The 21,306-nt window shown below is 37.5% G+C and overlaps 1 protein-coding gene across 1 annotated transcript in view; it reads left to right on the forward strand.

Moving 5' to 3' along the window:
• Window positions 1–19,906, forward strand: part of THSD7A (thrombospondin type 1 domain containing 7A) — a 528,740-nt gene extending 508,834 nt beyond the window's left edge. Inside the window, exons 29-32 of the mRNA XM_090046913.1 lie at window positions 2,660–2,742; window positions 3,131–3,338; window positions 12,409–12,496; window positions 15,576–19,906. Of these exons, the coding sequence (XP_089903039.1) occupies window positions 2,660–2,742; window positions 3,131–3,338; window positions 12,409–12,496; window positions 15,576–15,660 (464 nt within the window). The 3' untranslated portion in view covers window positions 15,661–19,906. The remainder of the gene's footprint in view (window positions 1–2,659; window positions 2,743–3,130; window positions 3,339–12,408; window positions 12,497–15,575) is intronic.
• The last annotated feature ends 1,400 nt before the right edge of the window (window positions 19,907–21,306 follow it).

The raw sequence follows: 21,306 nt of genomic DNA on the forward strand, positions 1-21,306 counted from the left end.
ATCCTATCTTCTTTGTTGATGAATATATTGAACAAAACCAGCCCCAGGATCAATCCCTGGGGCATTTCACTTGATATTAGCTGCCAACTAGCTATCGAGACTACTACAGATTACTTATCTGTTGAGCTTAATGATCCAGCTAGTTTTTTATCCACCTTACAGTGCATTCATCCAACCCATACTTCCTCAGTTTTCTTGTAAGAATGTTGTGGGAGCCCATATCAAAAGCCTTGCTAAAGTCGAGGTATATCATATCCACTGCTCTTCCCGCATCTGCAGAGTCAGTCCTCTCTTCATAGAAAGCAGTCAGTTTGGCCAGGCATAACTTGTCCTTGGTGAATCCATGTTGACTATTCCTAATCACCTTCCTCCCCTCAAAATGCTTAGAAATGTATTTCTTAAGAACCTGCTCCTTGATTTTTCCAGGAATTCAGGTGAGGCTGACCAGTCTGTAGTTCCCCAAATCATCCTTCTTCCCTTTCAAGATGGGCACTATATTTTCCCTTTTCCAATCATCCAGGATCTATCCCAATTGCCCTAAGTTGCCTCTGCTCTCTCCCTGCCACCCTCCATCCTGCCACCTGTACACCAAGACTGGTGTAGGGTTTCTCTGCTTTCCAATAAGTTTTTTGGTTTTTGCAGTGAGCCTGCCCAAGTAGTTGAGCCCGCCACATGGGGATGGCCCAAAACCATGGCTTAATTACCCCGATTAAGCCTGGGAAAGCCATTAATCCACATGTTATTTAGCATGGATTAATTGCATCTCCAGGATTAATCGGGGTAATTAAGCTACAGTTTGAAGCCACATGGCAATCTCTGGGGAGAGTGGGACTGCCAGGACCCCTCAGAGGTGTGGGAGGGGGGTCCCCCGTTGTACTTAGCTCATAAAAAATGGTGGCCGGTGCTAGAATCTGCCTGCAAAATTAGCCAGTCACCTTCTTGAGTTTGGTAGACCTCTATGCATAACCATAACTGTATGTAAACATTGCACAATGCAATGAACATGAAGATTTGTACGTATACTAATAGGAGTGGGAACACTCATTCAAATCTTGATATCAAAGACTCAATATTTGTTCTGTTCTCAGTCCCTTAAGACATTTTCCCTTCAGAAAACCTGCCTGGGAACAGTGGCCTCTTGAGAAATAAGAGGGATGTAGTATATGTTATAAGGGCAGAAGATAATTCAAGAACAAACTGTGGCTGAGACCCAATATATTTCTTCTGTCTAAAATGTCTGGCCAGGCTATTGTTCAGCTGGCTCTGAAGTAGTATATTTTATTTAGATATATTCTCTCTATGGTAAATTGTGTTTGCGTTTGTGTTTATTTCCACCTAAGATTCTATTTTTATTATGTCACATAATAATTATTGTGAATAGGTTTTTTTTATATTGAGGTATTGTTTTTACAGATTCATTAATTCAAAATGAAAAGGGTGATGAGACAGATCTTTCCTTCTGCAGCTCCCTGGATGACTGATATTTTATTGCATGGGTGTGCACAAGCATGCGTCTTGTATGCAAGGTCACACGATTTTACTTTCTGGGGCTGGGTAAAATTTCTTAAGACAACTCCTTCATTCTTCATCAGCCCTCCTTTTAATACATGGCTATATCTAACTACATCTGCTGCAGTAATACTAAAATTTGCTTTTCAGAATTTCATCATCATTCTCAACTTGTGTAAGAGTCTGATATGCACCAGTTGGGCTTTAAGTGTAAAAATTTTAAACTAATGGACACAGATCCCTCTTTTGTAGGATAGACATCTGTCAGATACACATTTGATTCTGAATAAAATAAAAAGAAGCCTGTTTGAAATGATGATGAAAGCCTGATTATTTGCATTGATTCATAACAATAACTCTACACTGTATATAAATCTGCAATGAGTGTAAACAATTATAATAAAATGAAAAGTATTGGGAACACCCACTCAAGTCTTGCTGTCAAAGTCTCAATATTAATTTTATTCTTGGTTCCCTAAGACATTTTCTCCTCGGAACATCTGGTAATAGCTCCAAGAAGGGTGACTTCTTGAGAGATGAGAGAACCAAGGATAGGCTTTACCTCTTTATCTCAGCATTGTGTTAAAAGTCTGAAGGAGCAATGAAAGCCAAATAACAGATTACAGATTGAAAGACTTTTCTCCTTTGGAGACTAATTAATGGGCAAAAGTCATAATATGCAGACAAAAATGTGGTTTATTTTTTTCATAGCTTTTGCTTAAGCATTGAAGCTACAAAAAGCATTAAGAAGCTCTAAGTCTTTTGGATAGGGTGGGATATAAATATAATTAACATATAAATAAAAACAAAAACACTGCCATGAACACAATTATGTACATCTAGTGAACTAAACAATCCAGCAACTAGAAACAACCTACAAAAATCTCTTCTAGTGTGTACATAATATAATATATATAATATAATAAATGATGTATTCTGCCTATTAAAACAAAAACATGGAAAATGTAGAAAACCATTATCCCGTACTTTGTAGAATAGTAACACCTTAAATCCACCTAAGCAAGCAAACTCCTTGTACTGACGAAATGTTAACATGTGACACTTTGTCGAGTTCAGTTTCATGGCTAAATCCAGTAGTTTTACTAGGCTGAGGTGATATTGTGTCAAAATATGATTTTCTGTCCTACAGGGGGATGTTTAGTGATGCGCCAACCAGATGCTGACAGGTCATGTAACCCAACGTGCAGTGAACCCCATTCTTACTGTAGTGAGGTATGTGTCACTCCACTGGAATACAAACATACCAAATTATCCTCTTCCATTGCATTTACTATACATTACAACACAAGGCCTTAATATATTTAAGAAGTCAATGAATGGCCTCTCATTAGTTTTCACATGATTTTGAACATTTATGTCATTAGTTCTGAAGCATTTTCAGAAATTTCAGTAGCCTAGTATTTTAAATCAAACTCAGTCCCTTTGTCTGTATTTCTGTGAGTAAAGCATTGTTTTGATCAGGAAGATCCTATACAAACATACATAGTGGCCTTCCAGACTGGCACTCAGAGCAATTTCCAGTTCCAGTCATCTATGTTGTCATACTTTATAGCAATCAGAGCTTTCTGCTACACAGTGTAAAAACACTTGTTCCCTACAGACTAGAACATGCAGTTGTGAAGAAGGATACACTGAAGTAATGTCCTCAGATGGCACACTTGAGCAGTGCACTCTCATCCCAGTGGTAGTGATCCCCACCATTGAGGACAAAAAGGGAGATGTGAAAACAAGTCGAGCTGTGAACCCTACCCAGCCATCTAACCAGTCAGGACGGGGAAGGACCTGGTTTCTGCAACCTTTTGGACCAGGTGAAGTCATAAAATGAACAGTTGTTGATACTAAGTATTTCTACAGGGTTTGGCACTTAAAATGTTTCTGATTTCAAGAAAGAAAATCATTGAACATTTAAGACAGCCATCTGCATAGATTGAACAAAAAAGGAGGCTTATATAACTCTTAACCTGCACTGCTGCTGCATCAGTATATTTAATTAAACCTTACATGAATGAAAGATTTTTTTTTTCCCATGGCATTCGTTAAGACAGTTCATAAGATGTTCTCATGGTAAAACTGCAGATAGAAATACTGTAGAGGGAAATTCAACATGAGTATCTTGCAGTCCTAACAACTATTAAAGTCTGGGATGTTAAATTAGCATGTCTGAGTCATAGCCAGTACTGATATAACTGTCAGAAAGTAGAATTACTATCTAAGAAGCATAAGAATGCCTAAAATCTGTCACCATGCCTACCACTGGGACAGCTAAAACAGTCTTAGCCTTAGAGGAAATTTAAGGGTACAGTCTTCCCATGTAAGCACATTTCTGCCAAGATCCAGGAACTAACAAATGCTAAAATGATCTCAGTACTCAGCATAGACCAGACCTAAATTGTTACAAAAAGCAACTTCTATTTTTAGGGATGACTGAGCAAGTAGTAGTGTTATGTGGAAGCTATTTTTCTGCATAAGGCTACCTGCATGCGTTACATGTATTGCGCAGTTTACCAGTCAGTTGCACAATTAACTGATCCAGCTACATGTGCAAAGTACCTAACACTCCATAAAATGGTCCAACCAGCTATAAAGTTAGACCTCAAAAATGTGTACTACCTTTATAGCTGGTTGGTATCCAGCTTATATTTGCATGTGTAGCAGGGCTTACCAGTAGCTGGAAGCCCAGTCACCTAATCAGGCTCCCACCCAGCCTCAGGGATGCACCATGTCCAGCTGGGGCTGGGAGTCCTACAGCTAAAGGGACTTGGGAAGCATGAACTGAACTAATGTAGCTGATGTTTACATAGAGCGGAGTGTAATAGTAGTAAAATGTAACCACGTTAGTCTTGTCCTGTAAGCAAATTAAAAACTACATTTTGTATCCTGCTTGACATAAGTAAATGAACCCTGCATAGCCTTTATGTATGAGTGTGTGTAAAAGGGTCAATGGTGAACAAATGGCATAGAGACAGGAGAAAAAGATTTAACTGTTTATGTAAGCAATAAGGCACCAAATGTAAGTTACCAGTCAGTAAACTAAATAATGAATGGCTGAAGAATCCCTTTTAGGCCTAGAGCACAAAGAAGATAACGAGGAGAAGGAATGCACCCATCCTGCCAGAAGGGCAGCAAGAACACTCCACAGCTGAGATAAGTTGCAGAAAAAAGAAAAACAACTGCAAAAACAGAAGCTGAGTATGGAAAAACCCCAAAACACTGAAACAAAGGACGTCAATCCCGATAAAAGAACACTTTAAAAATGCCAAGTTGTGTGAGTCTCTTTCTCTACTGCTGTTCCATTGGAGCACAGATGCATTTGTTCACCCCGCTCCAGCTGTTATCTTCAAATCATCATCATCTACTCAATAAGCCCGGGTTGGCCACCCTGGGCTGATACTGAACAACTATTGCTGCTAACTATATCTAGCGTATGTGTGGGTGGAATGGTTGTTTTGTGTATGTGCATGCCTGCCTATGTGTAATGATGTGTATGATGATTTGTGTGTGTTTGTATGAATGGTGTCTCCGAACCTCTATGTCTAACTCATGTAATCAATAAATGCGGCACCTTGCCTTATCCCCCTTTATGAAGTCTCGCTCGTAATTTGAGCAATTGGCAATTTGAGTAACATTTTTTGGTGGAGAATGCATGTGGGGGTGAATAAATTTGTATGCTGCAGTTATTAATCAGTGGTATGTTATCTGTATAGTAAGTTTTGTCTGTGTATGTGTTTGTCTATCTAAAGGTGTGCACACCTTTAGAAGTGCTGGGTATAGTAGTCTCGGGTGAGACCGACAACATTAAAAAAATAGAGAAATGTCTGAAGATAGGCAATTTGTTGTGACTTGAAAAATTTAAAGCCCACCTGTGGGTATCTGGATATTTAGACAATTTGTTTGACTTGAAAAGGCCACCTGTGGGTTGTAAATACTTAAAAGCCCACCTGTGGGTTATGGACTGCCAGGGTAGTCTGGACTGCCTATAAAGAGGGGTCTGTTGCTTTAGTTTAAGTTTTGTTTTTGGACTTGATTATCTTAAAAATAAGACTTTTTGGCACATTCTTACAAACTAGTATACTTCATTTAAATAATAACGACCAGTAACTAACTTTAAGCAGTAAAAAAAATAAAGGAGACAGAAGTTAAGATGTTCAAAAGAAAAACAGTAAAAAGTAAAACAGATGTGAAAGATGTCAAAGACCCCCTGCCTACATATCTGCAAGATATGAGTCTTTTAAATCAAGTGCTGCAGCAATTTGAACATAGCCCATGGACCAAACAGGCAGTAACAGTCGCCTATAGCATTGTAGATTTAAAAGACAAATTTAAAAACTATATGCAAATATATTATATACCACCACTCTCCATAAAAAAGGAGGCTGCAGCAGTGTGGGTTTTATGGGAAGCTACGAAAAATCTCTTCCTCCGTCTAACTGTTAAGAGGCATTTTAAAGGGGTTAGCTAAAACTTGTAGTAAGGTAAAGTTGTATGGTAATTATAACTAGGGTTGTAAGTTTTGTGCAGAAAAAGTAGCTTGTTACTGCTGACCAGAAAACTTTGTTTGTCTGGGTCAGGCAGAGTAGCAGACATGAGTACATGCTGTGGTCCACTTGGAATTAAGTAAACACCTCCTGTTGTGTTTGCAATAAAAAGCTAAAAAAGAGCAAAACAAGTCATCTCTCTACTGGAAAGGCTGTGTAAATGATAGGGTCCTTGGAAAGGGTTATAGTCTTTTATGGATGGTTACAAGAGCATTTCTGTAAAGTTTGTAAGGTGTAAGTTATGGCAAGGTAAAGTGTTATGCAGGCAGTGCAGCTTCAAAAAAGCAACGGTGAGTAAAAAAATGTAAAACAGATACTTTGGAATTCTGTGTGCCAAAAAAATGATAGAGGCAGCCGGTGGCATGAAAAAAACAAGGTATGTTACTGAACATCTGCTCAGGCAGTAGCAGAAAATTTGTAATTGAAAGTAAGGGGAAACTTGGTTCTTCCCACCCCCCTCTGGGAACAGTAAAGGACCTAAAAAATTAAAATTGTTACAGAAGCATAACAGTTGGTTTTAAAAAACATCAGGGTACAGCATTGTAAACAGAAATCAGTGCCCAAAATTACTCTGAGTTATTCTGGGCAGGAAAAAAGCAGTAAGCTTATCAGAGGCATGTTTTGTTTTTTCTCTTCAGAGGCATAGTTTAAAGGTTCCTTTTTAAGGTACAAAAAGTTTTTCTGAAGGAATTGTGTGTGGTGTGCAGTTCATCACCCTTAATCTTTTAAAGGAAGCTAAAATAAAGCTTACTGAACTTTGTGTCTGTAAGAAGAAAAAAAGACAAAAATTGGTTTTAGTTTATAAAAGGCAAGGCCAGTACAAAGTGTGCAGCTGTAAAAAAAAAAAAAGATTTGCTAATAAAATGGTTTGCAAAAAGGAAGGCAAGAAGGGGCCACTAATAAAAATGAACTTAAAGCCTGTAGCCTAAAAAGGGTTATGGTTAAAATCTGTTAACGAAAGAAAAACTAAGAGTTAGGTAAGACCTAAAAAAAAAAAAAAAAGGGTTACATTAAACTAGTGCGTATCATTAACTATCTTAGTACAGTGGTATATAAAATACAATTTAAAAAAAATCAAAATAGGTACATGTATTTCAGTTAAAGTTATTCAGTGGTGTATGAAAGTTAATGTATTAAATTTATTTAAAAGCCACAGAATGCCAATGACACTAATAAACTAAAAGACCAGTGGCTGTTAAACACCGATAAAAAAACAAGTGTTAATTTGTATTTGTTGTTGTGTTTTTCTATTTTTAATATATTTGTATGTCATGATATTTTAACTTAGCTTTGCTTATTGCTTTTTGGGTTTTTTGTTTGGGGGAGGGGTTTGCTTTGTTAAGTAAACCCTTAATTTAAAAAATGTGTGTAACCTCCCTAACTACTCTCTTAAGTATGCAGATAATTCAAACATTACCACACACACACCCAACAATGTTATGGTCATTCATAACCCTTCCATTTGTTCAAAAAAAGCACATCTGAACCCCTCATTTAATTGGCAAATATACAAATAACCAAAACAAAAGTGTCAGTCATTGTATATATATAGTAAATGAACTAATTATCCATAAATATATCCCACAGTGCCACTCTTGGAAAAACCCCTGTTTATTCCAGAGCAACAAACTATCCACTTTATTAAAATAAATTGAATAATAGCACAACCAAACTGTATTTTAATAGGACTCAAACAAATTATTTAACAAGGAAAAAAATGCTTCAGTTCCTCCCATGCAACAATGTATGTGTACTATCACTGTTATTCAAACTCCATTTTTCACATATTATTTCACCAAACAAATTATTCAAAATATAGATATAAAAAATAACAATTTGCTAAATTTTAATGTTTTTATAAAAGTCAGTTAAACAACCTGCTTGATCTTCTAAAATTTCAAATAACCCAATTCAAAATTCAAAATTTGCAAATAACCCAATTAACCATGGCTAGTCATAATAACACACAAGTGCACAGTATTTCTATATTGCATTTAGGTAAAAACAATCCTGAAGGTTTCAAAATAAGCCAAATGTTACATATCATTGGTATAACTTCTTCACACAATAGGCTTCTTCAGAAATGGCTATTCTTAATATCATGCTGCACCCTATAATAATGTTGTTTATGATAATAAAATGTTTATTTCTTGTCACGTATTATATGTGTTGTTAAATAAAATCAATCCAAAACTTTAAAAACTGCAGTTAAAAACAAAATATCTTCATATCAAAAAAATGTAGTTTATGACCCATTCATCTCTAATGTTTGAAGGGTCAAAGGGGGGACAGGTAGCATGAACTGAACTAATGTAGCTGATGTTAACATAGAGTGTAATGGTAGCAAAATGTAACCATGTTTGTCTTGTCCTGTAAGCAACTTAAAAACTCCATTTTGTATCCTTCTGCTTGACATAAGTAAATGAACCCTGTATAGCCTTTATGTATGAGTGTGTGGACAAGGGTAAATGGTAAAAGAATGGCAGAGGCAGAGGAAGAAGATTTAACTGTCTAAGTAAGCAACACAGTGCCAAAGGTAAGTTACCAGTCAGCAAACTAATTATTGAATGGCTGAAGAATACCTTTTAGGTCTAGGGCACAAAGGAAATAATGAGGACAAGGAATGCACCCAGACGGGCAGCAAGAACACTCCAAGGCTGAGATAAGCTGCAGACAAAAGAAAAACAACTGCAGAAACAAAAGCTGAGTATGGAAAAACCCCAAAGCACTGAAACAAAAGATGTCAATTCCTATAAAAGAACACTTTAAAAATGCCAAGTTGTGTGAGTCTCTTTCTCTACTGGTGTTTCATCAGAGCACAGATGCATCTGTTCATCCTGCTCCAGCGGTTATCTTCAAATCTGCTATCTTCAAATCATCATCATCTATGCAGTAAGCCTGGGTTGGCCACCCTGGGCTGATATTAAGTAACTATTGCTGGTAACTATATCTGGTATGTGTGGATGCAATGGTTATTTTGTGTATATGTGTGTAATGATGTGTATGATGATTTTGTGTGTGTTTGTATGAATGGTGTGTCCAAACCTCTATGTCCAACTCATGTAATCAGTAAACGCAGCACCTTGCCTTATCCACCTTTATAAAGCCTTGCTCATAATTTGAGCAAATGGCAATTTAAGTAACACTCAGTCCCAGCAGTGCCCCATGGTGCCAGTGACCCAGCATCCTATAGCTGCAAACCCAGGGTCCTGGAAGCATCCCCCAGTGCAGGGACCCAGCATCCCACAGCTGCCAATGCTGGAGTCCAGCAGCCATGGGGTGCAGCTGCAATCTCCCCCACTCCCAGGGGTGCATGGAGCCCCCCCATGATTAGTAGACTGCAGCTGCTGCCATCTTCCAGCCCCAGGGGTGCACGATGCACCCCTATGGCTGGGAGATCACAGTAGCTGCAGTCTCCCAGCCGTCTGGGGGGCTCCACACACCACTTGGCCTGGGAGACAGCAGCTGCTGTGATCTTCCACCACAGGGGTGCTCCATAGATCGGATATCGCAGCAGTTGCCTCTCTCAGCTATAGTGGTGAATGAGGTGACCCTACAGGCGGCAATCCCTCTGGTGAGGGGTCTACCAGCCACAGGAATTTGCTTCCTGCCAGTGCAGGTGGAGCCTGGGATCAGACTCCCTGTGTGCCAGCAATAAAGCACGATGGAAAATGCATGATCCCATAATAATGCTTCCTGCCATGCACATGTGGCATGGCAGGAAGTATGACTGTGTGGATCATGCAGTAGATCCTATTGCACCTCTACCTGCACATGTAGAGGGACTCCAAAAGTAATTAAAACATAATATCAATGTAAAGGAAAAATATTCCAGTATAAACACCAGTAGATCTTGAACCCAAGAGGAAACGTCTGTGAGGTTCAGGATGCTTTTAGTTTTCGGAAAGTATTTCATGCTACTCATTGATAATGATTTTTTCCTTAAATCTCTGTGTTCAAGTCCCTGTATAGTGCTTTTAGAACAAAAGGACTGGCAATAAGTAGATGACAGAAACCACTATTCAAATAAGGATCTAGAAACTCATCCCAAGGTCAACTATCCTTTTATGATTAAGGAATAGTTGGAAGTTTTATGAGATCAAACTTCCTAATTTCAGGTAGCAAGAAAATGCCAGTTACTACAAATGAAAAACCACTACCACAGGCAAAAGAAAACATCATGTTCATTTAGTTATTTCCCTCCTGGTGACAATCAGCTGAGTATGAACAACTTTGAAAAGCAAGCGAGCAAATATATGAACTCTGAAAGATTTAGGTGTGCTCCTTTCACTTGTAGTTTTGGTTGAATTTTTAGGTCATTTTTGTTCCAGTCTGTGCAATCCTCCCGTCTCTCAAAATAATTCAGTTTATATTTTAAAGAATCGCGTTTCATGATTTATTGGAAGTTTCTTGGTGCCATTATATAAATAGAGACTAAACCCAGTTAGATATCAGAAAATAGAAGAGGTTTCCTTTTCTCATTAAAAAAAAATGTTAAACATGAAAAGTATAATGAAAATAAAGTGCACTTTTTTTAAGATGCCTAAGTGAACAAAAACAACTCAAGGAGGGAAAAACTTGAAATAGTCATAATGATATCTTAAATCACCATCACTTCCAAAATTGGATCTGTCAGGGCAAATCTACTTTCTCAGTCCATGTTTAATGGATCAGTTGTTTCATTACTTCAGGTTGTAAAATGTTATTACACTAATCCACCTATAATTCTTTTGTATTAATTAAATCTCAATCAGGTTATTTGCATGAATGCAAGATCATGGGTTGTTAGATGATATAAAACTTGCATCTACCTATGCAACAGCACAGAAGGTTCCTATGAGGTTTATGAAACAAAAATAAGTGTCATTACATTCATCACTGTTAAGCTGTAAAAACTTCCATTTCAACTAGCAATAAAATAGCATTCTGGGTCTACAAAGATATTAATAAGTCATGACCACATAATTTTACTAGCTTGGTGCAATATTGGAAATAATGTTGTGTGAATGGGATGGACAGAATTTAATCTGTTCTATCCTATGAGTCTTGTTATGCCATGACATGCTTTAAACCCAACATCACTCTTGATGTTGTGAGGTATTTATAAAGTGTAATTAAGGAATTTGGCCTCCACTATATGAAAAAATCCAAATCTGAATGGCAGTTTTTGCATGTGCATTAACAAAAAAATGGGTGCATCTGCTATCCATTCTCCCAAACAACAATCTGTTTGCAAATATAAGATTCAATTTAGGAGTAGCTGAACTGGTTGAGGCTAAGGCTCAGTCAAAAATCAAACTTTTTTTAAAAAAAGGAAGGGGGAAATGTGAATAAAGAATTCCTTTTCTCAGAACTTTACTGAAATCCATCCTTTTGCCTCAAATCAGGAAGTCATCTTCTGTCTTCAAATTTCAGGAAATCCGTAGTCAAATAAGACTGCAATAGAAAGCCAAGACCCAGCAGAGAGTTAGACTGGCCATCTTTCCCTATATAGGGTTTTAGTGCTTATTTCAGGTCAGGGGAAATAAGTCTGGGATATACCTCATTGTGCTGAAAAACAAACCAACAGACAGAATGTATTTCCATTTATGTTTCAGACCAGTTTTAACTGTGACTTTTGTTTAGGGAGGAAGGGGTTCTCATGATAGAAATGCAGCTAAACTGGCAGGATTTGAAATACAATGTTCTAGGTGTGCAATTCTGAGAACAACAGCACATTTAGACAGATTGTTGATGACGTAAGATGGTCACAAATACAATAGCAAATTATGTGAAAACAAGCAGATTTTTTTCTAAAATAAGAGTTAAGTTTGAAAGTAGTGCTATTAGGGCTGAGGGATCAAAATCTAAGTGATCCTATAAAAGATGCTTCCCCATTTCTCCTGGGTGGGGACTTCTTAACATTATAATCACACTACAGCACTATTCATTACCACCTACTTCAAAGGGTTGCATTTTAATGAGTGAAATCCTGTCACATACACTTTCCCCTATTCCGTCTGTTCCATCTTGATGAGCAGGAAGTCAAATGAAAGATACATAAGTGAATATTGAAAACAATATGAAAACAAATTTTGGTTCTTTTCAGTAGCCTGATGCTCAAAGTAACAAATAATATGGCTGTGTATATTTGTGAATCAAACCAAAGTTGCTATGCCTAATTTCCTGCGTAGCAGACTAGAAATGTCTTAAATACAAGCTGTAACCCAGTAACTTAATATTGTTTATGCATAATTAATTGTTTCTATACATGTATTGATTTTTAGCAACAAATACTTATAGCAAAGCTTATAAATCAACAAAACTAATGTGCAAACTAATGACTAACATTCATTCCTTATAGATGGCAGGCTGAAGACCTGGGTTTATGGTGTAGCTGCTGGTGCATTTGTTTTACTCATCTTTATTGTTTCTATGATCTATCTAGCCTGGTGAGTTCTTTAATTATTCCTAAACAAAAACAGGTGCTGTAATTTGAGCAGTTCATGGACTCTTGTTCATATGTGGGAATGATGAGTAGTTTTTGTACAGACCGCATGGTTTGATTTTCATATCCTTTTGCCCCCAAATAGCAGTTGTCTCTCTGTAGCTGCTCAACTAACCAGATTTCTTCAGGCCTGGAATTATATCTGGTCTACCTTAAAGATACTTTAGGAAAGCTAGTTAGCAGTGTTGGGTAACAGTCCACCCAAGGTCCCAATGGATGCAGTTATGCATTCATTATGTATGCACCACTACCAGGTGTAGTAAGTTTACCATATAAACACGAGGCCTATCCGGTGATTCAAATCATTGTCCTGAATTGATTCAGCCAAAATCTGATTCGGAGATTCAGCTGCTGCCAAATCTCTGAGTCACCCAGGCCCATCCTCTGCCCACTGTCCCAGCCTGGCAGTGACTGCCCCACCTGCCCCAGCTCCCAGCACAACGGAAAAAAAAAGCCTCAAATCACTGCTGGGTGGTAGGTGATCCCTGTTGCCCCCCACTACCCCACGCTGCATGGGGGGCTCTGCACAAGCCCCATGATTCCCCCTCCACTGCCCAGCCCCCACCATGGCTACCCCCCGCCACAGCTCTGAACCTTTAAGGAAAAAAAAAAGAGAAAAACCCTGCATTCATGCTTCCCCCTGCTGCCCTGCACCATGTGGGGGCTCTGCATGAGCCCCCACAAAGCCCCAAGGCTGTTTCAGGAGCGGTGCGTTCCAGGGTTTTTCTCAGGTTTTTTTTTCTTAAAGGGCCTGAGCTGGCCCAGGCAGGGCAGCCATGGGGGGGAGGGGCTGGAGGATCAGGGGTGGGGTCAGGGGACTCATGAAAGAGCCCCCCATGCAGCGTGGGGCAGCAGGAATCACCCCCCATCTGGCAGCACTTGGTGAGTCAGGGCTTTTTTTTTAAAGCACTAGGAGCTGGGGCAGGCAGGGGCAGCCATGGGGGGGTGCGTTGCTGGGGGAGCAGGGAGGGGTAAGGGGCTGGCAGGGGTCCCCCCGTGGTCCTGTCCGCCAGCCCCCCTCACTTACCAGCTGCAGCTCCCTGCTGCAGCAGACAGGGACTGTCCGAATCCTCAAAGCTTTCCTAATCTTTTCCAAAGATTCAAAGAGCTTTGAATCTATTTGGACTTTTTAATTGGTCCCCTGATTCAATTTGGATTTGGAGATTCAGCCACCAAATTGGGCTGAATCTCCTCCAAATCAAATCACTACCCAAAACTTTGCACAGCCCTAATAGACATGGTCTAAGTATATCCAAAAGGCAGTTAGTTTGGGGGCTTCTCTTTGTTTTCATCAGGGATCCTAGTTTTCTGTGGTTAAAAAAAAATAATTCTCTGATTAAAAAAAAAAAAAAAGAAACGTAAAAATCTGCGTTTTTCCATGGCAAGCTCCCCACAATGCTAACTGGCAGAGAAGAGCAGGGCCGCACCATCTCTGCCAATCAGTGGCCGAAGGAGGAGGGGCAGCCGCCATTGCGCCTGCTTCCCTGTGTGCCAGAGGCTTTTCCCCCTAGGTGAGCTGCCACAGCAGCCATAAGAACCTCCCATTAGAGAGCCAGGATTTAATTTTCAGTAAGATATTTGTTTTTTTCTTTTTTTCTTTTTTCTTTTGTGTGGATTCTCAAGATTCTCTGTAAAAACACAACTTCTACATTTTTCTATGGCAAACAGATATCTAGGATCTCTGATGATCACTATAACTACAGTCAAAATAACACTCGAGCAACTTTGCTGGGGAGGGGTGAGACAACAGTAAATTTTAATTGCCTTATAAAGGTAATCTAATGCCTATTCCCCATGGATATTCCACGAAGTATTGCAAGAATGCCAAGAGTTTCAGGCAAAACTGTCCTAACACCTTACTGGGAATCTCAGGTACAATTTGACTATAAAGTTATTAGAACTGGTTTTAAAAGTTCCTAAAAACCTCCAAGGATAGAAATTCCACCACTCCTCTGGATAACCTGTTCCAGTGTTTTACTACCCTTCTGGTGAGAGAGTTTTTTCTTAATATCTAACCAAATGTTACACTGCTGCAACTTGAGACCATTGCTCCTTGTTCTGTCATCTGCCACCACTGAGAACAGTGCAGTTCTAGCATTTCATCAGGAAATTTGATGAAACTGAAATATTTCTTGAAGTTTCTCAGGTGCAGGATAGAATTTCTAGTGAAAACAAAAGTTCAGCTGTGGGCTACAAGTACCAGGTTTAAGCCCTTGGTCTTCCTGATTGAGAGCAGGAATTTGAACCCAAGTAAGTGCATTAGCCACCCGGTTCTCAGCTATATTTGTCATGAGTGGTTACATTATCTTCTTTCCCCAAAATATTCTCTTCTGTTTCCAAAAGATCTCACTGTTGCCCCTGATGACATAGAATAGGAAAACTTTTGAAACCTGGAATTTAAAAAAATTTTTTTTTTATAGCATGGAAAAACCATTTTCTACTTATATTTACTATAAATGCTATGTGCTCGGCTCAACTTTTCTTGTGGCATTTTGCACCAGTCTGTCAGTAAAAAGTGATAGCAACGTAGTGGACCAAGTCCTCTGACATGAGATATCTCTGAGTAGGTTAGAAAAAAATCTGATTGGGACATACAATTTAGTAACCAGAGATAGGCTTTGAATCTCAGCCCTTTCAAAGTTCAAGAAAAGTTAAGATTCAAGGTTCCAAGTTGCACCTGGTGCTGCAAGGAGCCTGGTGCTCATTTTTGATTGGGCCATTTTTTTTTTTTAAAGCAAACACCAATCAAAATGGTATCATATTTCAGGACTATTCACCCAACTCAATGTTTTGGTGCAGTCATGTCAGAACTTAACTTTTAAGCTAGATCTAAATCTTAACCCCTCAGCCTATTTCCAGGAACTTCTGCTTGAAGGGTTTGGCAACTTCCTATTGTTTAAAGGATCATGTTTAGATTTTACCAATCATCCACACAGCTAGCTGATAAACCATTACAAAAAATGAACCTCATCACTACTAATATCTAGTTTCTTCCCCTCTAATTATTTTATTAATTCTTACAGCAAAAAGCCAAAGAAACCCCAGAGGAGACAGAACAACCGGTTGAAACCTTTAACCTTGGCTTATGATGGAGATGCTGATATGTAACTTCCCACAGCAACAAGTGGATTCTACATTATGGTTTTAAAATCAAAGTAACCAGAGGTCACAGGGGCATGCCATGGAGTGGATTTGGGGTAATTTTTTAAACTGCACCGTAAGTAAAGAAGAATGGATTTCAGAAAGCCCATGGATATTCATGGCATTACTGCTTTATTCCTGACCATAAGCACTGAGAATTCTGGGAGACCCATTTTAATAGATAACTACCGTTGGAGATATTTACGTGGACCATTTTGCAACTTACAAACTATAAAAACCACCTCTGTCTCCAAGCGCTGTAGCTGACATAGTATTCACAGTTGATAGCCCCTCATGCCACACTTAACCTGCAACATTAACCAAGTATAATCAGCAAGCATGAAGAGTTTGTACCACACTGTCTATAACTCTTTATATTCAAGCATAGCTTATATACTCAGTTGAACCATATGTATTACTGTCAGATTATATACGTGTTAACAAGCATTTTAGTGCTAGTAAGATGTTAACCTTTACCTGAGAAAAGATTAACTCACTAAGAAAGTTGAGCCTCTTGGCAATTGATGGTAGTTTGTACTACCTGCATTTCAGAGGGTAAAGACTCACTTGCAAGACTGATCTGTTATCACTCCAAAGTATCAATGCCTCATATATACCAGTATCTATGAAGAAAATATTCAGTATTTTTTAGTGGTTACTGTCTGGAAAAATTAATACCTAGTGTAAATGTTACAATAGGTTTCTACTTTCTCTAACTCTCAAACTGTTGCCTGCATCTTTTTTGCTACATGTAAGGCAAATTTTTGCACTATATTAGTGCAGCATGATATGCACTTAACTAGTATTGCCATAGAAACTGCCTCTTTTCAAAAAGGATGATGATGCGTCTTGTGCTAGGAGTGTCAAGTAGACAGGTCTTGAATCCTGAAGAGAGTAGAGTTCAGTTTGGACTGCAAGTAGATGGAATCAGCTAAGACGTGTGTACTAGATACACTGTTTGTCGTCACAGCGGCCATTTTGTAGTCTATATCATGGCAGTAATAAGTGTCTAGTTTCTTGCCCCATCTACCTACAAATATAGATCCTCCAGTTGGTTTCTAATTGTACTTTGAAGGCTATTTATGACTAGATTTTTTATATTTGTTAACTTTGTTAAAAAAAGAAAAGCGGATGCTCACTGATCTTGAGTGAATTAATTGCCTGTTTGTCTGATGAAATGTTCTGATTATTTGTTCAGCTCAAAGAAGAAATGTTATTGCTTCTTTTCCATCTATAAAAGAAAGAATTTTCACTGTTGCTAACCATGCAAAATTCAGCCTTTTAGCCTCTTTAATTAGGGTAATTGGATCTAATCAGAATTTTTAAATCAGCTAAAGTCTTCAATGTACCAGTACACTGGTTAATGAAGAAGAATATGAAAAAAGTTGCTATGGTAAAACAGTTGGATAAGTATTTTTCCTTCTTAATTCTCGCAGCATAACTCATTGTTAATGTCTCTCGCACTGTCTTTTCAGTAGCAGGCTATCATTTTATGTATACACCAGTTACAGATGTCACTCTTGACCCAAGAAGGGTTATTCTCATTAGGTGGCTTCTGTGTGTAGACTAAACGAAAAATATAAATGACTGTGCCATCGCTAAGCAATATCATGACGAAAACTTTACCAGGCAACCTTTAAGAAATAATTATTTTGGAAAGTTCAGTATTAGGTTCTCAGGTCTTTTTTATAACCCAAACCATTCCTACCTATCCCTCACAGTATTTGTTCTAGGAGCACCAGTTTTTTACACAGACATTAAACTTTGACCTGGATCCACTGAAATAAATAAATGGACCCCCATTGACCTGGGCACCATTTTCCAATCGTACTTAATGTAAATTTTGTGTAAAGATCAAAAGCAGAATATGGTCAGATTTCAGTTTAATTCATAATAATAAAGTGTGTTAGTGTCATATAAAGATACTGATCCTCCTGCCCTAATGCATAGATAAATCCCATTAGTTATGTGTTGATGAGAAGAACAAATGAGCTTTTGTTAATAGTCACCTGTATTTGTGCAGGTTTAGCTTACATCTTTCACCTTGATTCTGCAACGTGGTGTTGTACTGCCCCACCTGCAAAGGAATCTATTGCAGTTAGTAGGATATTTCCCCATGGCAGAGGTTCATTTTCATACAAGTAGCAGGATCGGGGCCTTAATCTTACATCATTGCAAAAACATTTCTTTTTATGCACAAAACTAATGTTTTTATAATGCTTGAATGAAAAACAGTTAGGTCGTACCTTAATCACACAAACAGAAATCTTGGAACAGTTCTGGGATGTTAAACCATGCAAATGAATCATGAATTGCTTACCTTTAGAAGCCTATTTCTGGATGTTTAATTACTTCAAGCCAATATCAACCTGGGGAGGAAGGTAGAAATTATCTTCTTGATAAATGAGTTGCTATTATTGATTCCACTGCCTAGCCTTCTTCCAGGAGCTCTTCTGTAGCTCTCACCATGATGCCGATTTGACCTTAACACCCAGAATTTCAGAATTATTAAGGTTTGCTGTTGCATATTTCTTCCTATATAAAAAATCAGTATTAATGAACTTAAAGAAAATTAAGGAATATTTGGCTTTTACAGTCCATAAAGTTATTTTAATATAAAATAAAATTGATGCCTGGCCAGTGAATGTTACTGGTGGATATTTACATTGTGCTAAATGATACATTTCATACATGGCGTGCAACTTTAAAACTTGGCATGCACATAACACTCATGCCAGAATGGCTGCTTCTTCCTTTGTGAAGATTTCATTTTAAAAAGTTGTTAAAGAAGGGCTTATGCTGTAAGTCTGTAAATCAAATTTCAAAAACCGGCCAAGCCCTAGAACACTGCAACCAGTAATAAATAAGGAAATCTCAATACAGAATGAAAAGTAATTTGCTTAAAAAAAATCAGCGCTTTTACAAATCCAGTGCCTAAAGCAGTCACTACTGTAGATTGTTAGTTTGTGAAAGTAATATTTCCAGTGATCAGATATCTCTAAACCATTCAGAAAATAGCAAAGTAGGTATTTTCTTGTTGGTGTGGTGGTTTGTAAATTCTTTTTTAAAATCTGTAGTTCTAGATGACAGTGTCTGCTTTGAGTCCTGGAGCAGTTTCTTTTGAAAGCTGTGGTGCTACTGAACAAGTTTCTTTGTTTGTCCTCCTAAGGCACAGATTTAAAATTCCCTTTTTTACTAAAATGTAAAAATTCATTTCACAATACAGTCACCTGAAAAGACCAATTCATACATTCTGTGTATAAATTACTGTAAAATATACTGAAATCTGTCTTTTTACCTTTATGTAAATTGTGCTTACCCAAAGTTGAGAGTTTATTTTGCCTAACTTAATTTACTTGAATATTTATTTTGTAGGAGGACGCAGCAGCTGTCTGAGGAATGTTTACCTTTTTTTTTGGGTTAATGTTAATTTGTAAATTGTGTATTGCATTTTATTTTATGAATTATGTATATTTCTTTTTTAATGCGCAAAATGTTTATGTACAACTACCACAGATTTGTGTATATTGTCACTAAGCTTTATTCAGTTAATACAGATAACATGAAAATGTAACTGAAGTCTTACATTTTCATATGAGTTATTTACATAACTGATGTATTGCTGACAATAAATATAAACACAAAGTCATTTTCATGCCTGTTTTTAACTGATATACTATACTGCCCCATGGTGGAAGGAGACTAACAACAAAAGCCCAACTCCCTAAAATATTGCCATCTTTTAAATATTCTTTTCTACTTGAAGACAAGTTGCAAGTATGTTGATTTAAAAATGAAAATTATGTTTGATTTGCTATGGTAACAATTCCTTCAAATGTCACAGTGACTTAAATATGGACTGTGGGGTCATGCTTTACTAGGTATAAATACTTTTTAAAAATCCTATTTCAAAAACTGTTGCTCCTTACCTGCTAAGTTTTGAATTCAGACAAGAAGATATCTTTATGGAAAAGTCTGGTGTAAAAAGGTAATGCCAATCTTCCTGCAACTAAGACTCCCATCCACATCAATGAAGCTGGATCTGTCTCTGCATTGTAAAGATTTGAAGCAAAACAAACAAAAACAATTTAAATAAACCCCCACACTATGATGGATTACTTTATCATTTAAAGTTTGATTGTTGAGCAAGCTATAGCCAAACTAATCCCAGTTGCTTCTAGCACCTAAAAAACGTAACTAAGATGGAAATGAATTCATAATTTTGCTTTGTTTAGGGGAGGTTTTTGGACAGGGGGGCATGACAAGGAGGGAGGGAGACTTGTATTCCATCTGCATGTTATCAATAAAGTTCAGATTATGGTTTTTAATGACTATTGCTCTAGCATATTTTACTCACCATTTCAAAGTGGTCTAAATGTAATAGTAACTATCTTGGCTTCTTACAGGTCCACTTTTTAAATTGTCTCAAAAATCATTGTAAGAGTCTATAATATTTCCTTGAAGGATATGAGTTTCAAAAAATATCACTATTTTCCTCCCTCTGCTCCTACAAAAATTTGTGGAAAAGCTCCCATTGACTTCAGAGATCACAAAATTAAGCTAAAACTGAGCATTTCAAACTCCCTTTAATAGATATCTGTATTTAGTTTCAGGTTTACAGTCAGGTGTTTCAGTAAAAAACAGATACAGTCATCCCATTCAATCCTGTGTGTTCAAAGGATTAGTCAACACTGGGATGCAAGGTTATTTTTATAATACCAACATATTTTTATTTAAAAAAACCATCTTGAATTAGTACTATGAGCAAGTCATCAAGCATGCATTCTGGTTTTCGTAGTATTTACAAAAAATTAGCTAAATATATGTAAATGTATAAACCATATTGTTGCTCGTTATTCATGTAAAAGCCATGGTACACAATTCTTTTGATTAGGATTTCCTTTGAAAATTGGTTATGATAAGACTTACTTTCATTAAAAAATAAAAATTGGCACATTTTGAATTAAGATTTCAGGACAACAAGATGCCTGTTTAAAGAGTACCTGCACAAATGTACCATAGCTTAATTTCTCTTTAAATGATTTATTTGCATCCTAGAAGAGCTATGCAAATTAGTCTATAATGTCCTTGCTGACTCATTACTGCAGTTCTTCCCATCAGTCCTCTCTCCTTCTTTCTTAACAGCAACAGTCAAATATATATAGTTAATTGACAGTACGTAAGAGACCCATTTAAAGGGATATCCCATTTGAAATCCAATGCAGTGCTTTTTTGCTTTGTCTTGTCAAGCCCACTGTGATCATGTCATGATGGCATTAAAGGAAGTGTCTAAACCAGCCAATTAAATTAGAAATATAGTTTAACATTTTGAACTTTAGTGGTAAGGAACCTCTGCTCCAGTGTAAGCCTCAGAAGGACCAAATTACTTTTTTATAATTTTAGCTCGTGGCAAAGATTCCTTTCTGAAAATGTAAAATATGCTTCTCCCTTACTAGCACACTCCCTTCTGTTAAAATTTCAGTTCTAATAAACTATCTGTTATTTTTCTTTCTTAATATTTACCCAGCATAATTTATGTTGTTTGGCCAATTTTAATTGCAGTAACTGTCTAGAATATAGTGCTAGATGGCTTAATATCTTCATCAGGATCCT

The sequence above is a fragment of the Crocodylus siamensis genome, chromosome 5 (genome assembly GCF_052110815.1).
Source record: "Crocodylus siamensis isolate JL-2025a chromosome 5, ASM5211081v1, whole genome shotgun sequence".
NCBI classification, from domain to species: domain Eukaryota; kingdom Metazoa; phylum Chordata; order Crocodylia; family Crocodylidae; genus Crocodylus; species Crocodylus siamensis.